Genomic DNA, 4,503 nt, shown 5'->3' with positions numbered 1-4,503 from the left:
TCAGGTGGACAGAGTGGACCAGGCAGTTCAGATGGACAGGGTGGACCAGGCAGTTCAGGGGACCATAATGTATGAAGCCACCAGGGTGGACCAGGCAGTTCAGATGGACAGGGTGGACCAGGAAGTTCAGGGGACCATAATGTATGAAGCCGCCAGGGTGGACCAGGCAGTTCAGGTGGACAGAGTGGACCAGGCAGTTCAGATGGACAGGGTGGACCAGGCAGTTTAGGGGACCATAATGTATGAAGCCGCCAGGGTGGACCAGGCAGTTCAGGTGGACAGAGTGGACCAGGCAGTTCAAGTGGACAGGGTGGACCAGGCAGTTCAGGGGACCATAATGTATGAAGCCGCCAGGGTGGACCAGGCAGTTCAGATGGACAGGGTGGACCAGGCAGTTCAGGTGGACAGAGTGGACCAGGCAGTTCAGGTGGACAGGGTGGACCAGGCAGTTCAGGTGGACAGAGTGGACCAGGCAGTTCAGATGGACAGGGTGGACCAGGCAGTTCAGGGGACCATAATGTATGAAGCCGCCAGGGTGGACAGGCAGTTCAGGTGGACAGAGTGGACCAGGCAGTTCAGATGGACAGGGTGGACCAGGCAGTTCAGGGGACCATAATGTATGAAGCCGCCAGGGTGGACCAGGCAGTTCAGGTGGACAGAGTGGACCAGGCAGTTCAGATGGACAGGGTGGACCAGGCAGTTCAGGGGACCATAATGTATGAAGCCGCCAGGGTGGACAGGCAGTTCAGGTGGACAGAGTGGACCAGGCAGTTCAGATGGACAGGGTGGACCAGGCAGTTCAGGGGACCATAATGTATGAAGCCGCCAGGGTGGACCAGGCAGTTCAGGTGGACAGGGTGCACCAGGCAGTTCAGGTGGACAGGGTAACCAGGCAGTTCAGGTGGACGGGGTGGACCAGGCAGTTCAGGGGACCATACTGTGTACATAAAGATATGAAGGAATCTGGCATGTCCCATAGATGATCAGTTTGCTCTCTGGAGACGTGTTCGGTCTTTCCGCTATAAAATTACGCCATGTAAATAGCGAATCCGCCATGGCGCAAGCGCAACTGGCTTTTAAAGGGAATGGGAGATGAGACTCTGATTGGTTTAACGCATGTAAATCCCAAAAATCACCCATTACTCATTAAGAGAATAGGGACAACCCTTTTAGACCATGCGCCTGGCGCGCCAACCCTTTTTCCCGTCGTTAAACTAGCAAAAGTGGATTCGGACACGTCCTAACTGCATTTGCACCTTGTGCTTTAGACCATGTGCCTAGATCGTTAAAATAGGTCTTTTAGCGTCCTTGATGTGAACAGGCCTTAAGACTAATCCTTGTTGTAAAGTATAAATATGTGGTGTATAATAAACAGTTTGGCTAGAAAATCTAGCAGTATTTTCGTGGCACTTTGGGGGTCACTTTTGGATGAGTGGTAAACAGAAAAAGAATTGCACAGACATGATGACATGTCACACAGATCAATGTCCCTTTATAATGAGTTTAGCATCATTCCCTTGCTGTGTCCTTGCACCCTGATAATAACTTTATATTTGAGAATTTTCAATGTAGTACATCAGCAAGTTAAAGTTATAAACTCTTTGATGAATAAACTCTTTGATGTGCAAATAAAGGTTCAGTAAGGAAGAAATCTGAGAGTAAAGCTGCTCTGACGTTAGGACTCATTGTGACCGTTTATCTGCTTTCCTGATTTCCCACTATATGATATTTCAGCAAAGCAACCTTTCCGGAAATGCCATCTGAGAGAGACATAAACAGAGAAGCATAGCTAAAATAAATTAAATATTTTTATTGTGTTTGTATAATGTTTTTAATAGATCATTAGTTCACCTAATGAAATTTGTCATTATGTTTACATTTATTCATTTAGCTGACGCTTTTATCCAAAGCGACTTACAATTGCTATATGTCAGAGGTCGCACGCCTCTGGAGCAACTAGGGGTTAAGTGTCTTGCTCAGGGACACATTGGTGACACATTATTCTATATGTTTATCTTTATTCTAAAGTTTTATCTTGAGATTTTTCTATGAATGCTTATTATAGAAATATGCACCATATTCAACATATTAACAGTGCAAAATTTGGTAACACTTTATTTTACAGTGTCCTTGTTATATATCTGAAAAATGTATTTACCATAGTAATAACAGTAAATTATGCATAATTACATGCAACTAACCCTAAACCAAACCGATAATTAAAGTACATGTTGTTAATTAATAATCAGTACTTAAATATATAATTACACTGTAACAATGACACCGTAAAATAAAATGTAACCAAAAATGTTGTTGCATGTAATGCGTGTGTGTGTGTGTGTGTGTGTGTGTGTAAATGAATGAATACTGTATATACACACGCACCACACATGTTGGGTGTCCATATTTTATGGGGACATAGACATAATGATTTTTATATTGTACAAACTATATCCCCTGAACCTAACCCTACCTCTAAACACAACCCTCACAGAAAACTTACATTTTCAAGTATTCAAAGGCAGGTGTGCTGAAGCAGGTTGGAACTAAACTCTGCAGGACAGTGGCCCTCCAGGAGCAGGACTGAAGACCTCTGATTTATAACATGTTTTCTTCATGGGGACCATAACATTTTTTTCCACAAGGACAGACTGATATTACTATCTTTGTGGGGACGTTTAGGTTCATCAGGACACACACACACAGACTGTGATTTCTAATCCAGGAACCATGTTTGAGAACTTTGAGAGCCTTGGTGGAAGAGTGGGGTAACATCTCACAGCAAGAAATGGCCAGACATTCTAAGACATTTTCTGGAAATAAAAGCAGGTGAAAGTGAGAGGACATCACTTTTTTTACCGAGTTTAGTTCTGTATGACTGTCACTTTTTTGTCATTATGTTTTTGATAACACAGATGCAACATGACTGATGAATGTGATTAAGCATAAAGCACATAATATCTACATTTACCATTTATTACAGTACATTGAGGATTTATGCTGCATGCTGTTGGGAACTTTTATTCCTTCATCGAAGCAAAAACCAGGAGACTTAAGATGGATCTTATAAGCAGAAGAGATTTATTCTTCAGAGTCTGTATGTTCATCAAGTCTGTATCTTGCTGTAAACTCAATAATCACTTTCTCAGTTTATATACTATTGTAGTGGAAACCTAAATTAAACATTTAATAAATTTGTAATACAACAATGCTACAAAGATAATCATATCCTTTATGAGTGACAGCTTGACCAGTTTAATTGATATTGATGCTCTGTAAAAATATCGACCAGAGAGGATGCTGGCTGAAATATTTTCAGAGTTAAGATGTGTTTAACTGTCTTTTTAAACCAGGGATAAAATAAAGCATAGATCAGTGGATTCAGACCTGAATTTGTATACAAGACCCATGTCAAAACATTTATGGTTGTGGAAGAGATTACTGTCATAGAACAGATATAGTATGGTATAAAGCAAAGCATATAAACTATCACAATGATTCCTAATGTCAGAGCAGCTTTACTCTCAGATTTCCTCCTCAATGAACCTTCCGTTACACATTTACCACCCATCAGAGAGTTTATAACTTTCACTTGCTGATGTACTACATAGAAAATCCTCAGATATAAAGATATGATAAGGGTACATGGAAGAATAAAAGACACGAACAGATCAGTGACAAACCAGGCAAATCCTATCGTAAGAGAACACTTTCCATAACACAAGTCTGTTCTGAGTGAAGTGACAACATATCCATTATCAATTACAAGGATAGTGGTATAAGTTGAGAAACAAACCCAGCTCAGACAGATGCTCACTAAAGTTTTAATTGTGGTTATTTTCTGTGGGTACTGTAAAGGGTGACACACAGCCACATAACGATCAATAGCAATTAAAACTAAATTACTGAGAGATCCTGAGAAAGCCAATCCAAGGATTATCATAAACAGTTCACAGAAAGTGTCTCCAAAGTACCAACACGTCTCAATCTGCCTAGAGCCCTCTACGGTTAAAAGAACTCCCATAAGCATGTCGGCCACAGCCAGAGAGAGAATAATCAGGTTTGTCGGAGTGTGAAGCTTCTTGAAGTGAGAGATGGAGATGATCACCAGCAGGTTCAGAAACACAGTCCATGTTGACAGCAATGATACAAACACATACATGATATTGTATTCATATTTAGAGCGTTTTCCCTTGATACATGATGAGTTGACGGCAGGAAAGCAGTAAAGAGTCTCATGATCCTCTGTCTCATAGGCCATGAGTGAGTCTCCTCATGTAGGAGTTTGTTCGGCTCTCTTTTGTCTATAATTTATACAGTGTCTGAATCAGACGGCCCACCCATCTACTGCCCACTGATGATGTAACATTCAAATGTTTTTTTTTTTTTATCTTTGTTTTTTTTTTTAACATTAGCTTTGAGGGTCTTAGCTTTGATTAGAATTCTCTTACACTGGTCAAAAGCTAAAGCATTTTTTGTTTTTGTTTTTGCATCATTTCTTCA

The 4,503-nt window shown here is 41.2% G+C and overlaps 1 protein-coding gene across 1 annotated transcript; it reads right to left on the bottom strand.

The window, feature by feature from the left end:
• Nucleotides 1–3,232: 3,232 nt before the first annotated feature.
• Nucleotides 3,233–4,284, bottom strand: LOC307157039 (trace amine-associated receptor 13c-like; the record flags this gene model as incomplete). Its single annotated transcript, XM_079868784.1, has 1 exon — nt 3,233–4,284. Exon 1 carries the CDS (start codon nt 4,259–4,261, stop codon nt 3,233–3,235), a length of 1,029 nt encoding a protein of 342 aa, XP_079724910.1. The 5' UTR covers nt 4,262–4,284.
• Nucleotides 4,285–4,503: the final 219 nt, after the last annotated feature.

The sequence above is a fragment of the Squalius cephalus genome, assembly GCF_949319135.1.
Source record: "Squalius cephalus genome assembly, chromosome: 4".
Lineage (NCBI taxonomy): Eukaryota > Metazoa > Chordata > Actinopteri > Cypriniformes > Leuciscidae > Squalius > Squalius cephalus.
The sequence above is the reverse complement of the archived record's forward strand: the minus strand, read 5'-3'. Positions and strand labels throughout refer to the sequence as shown.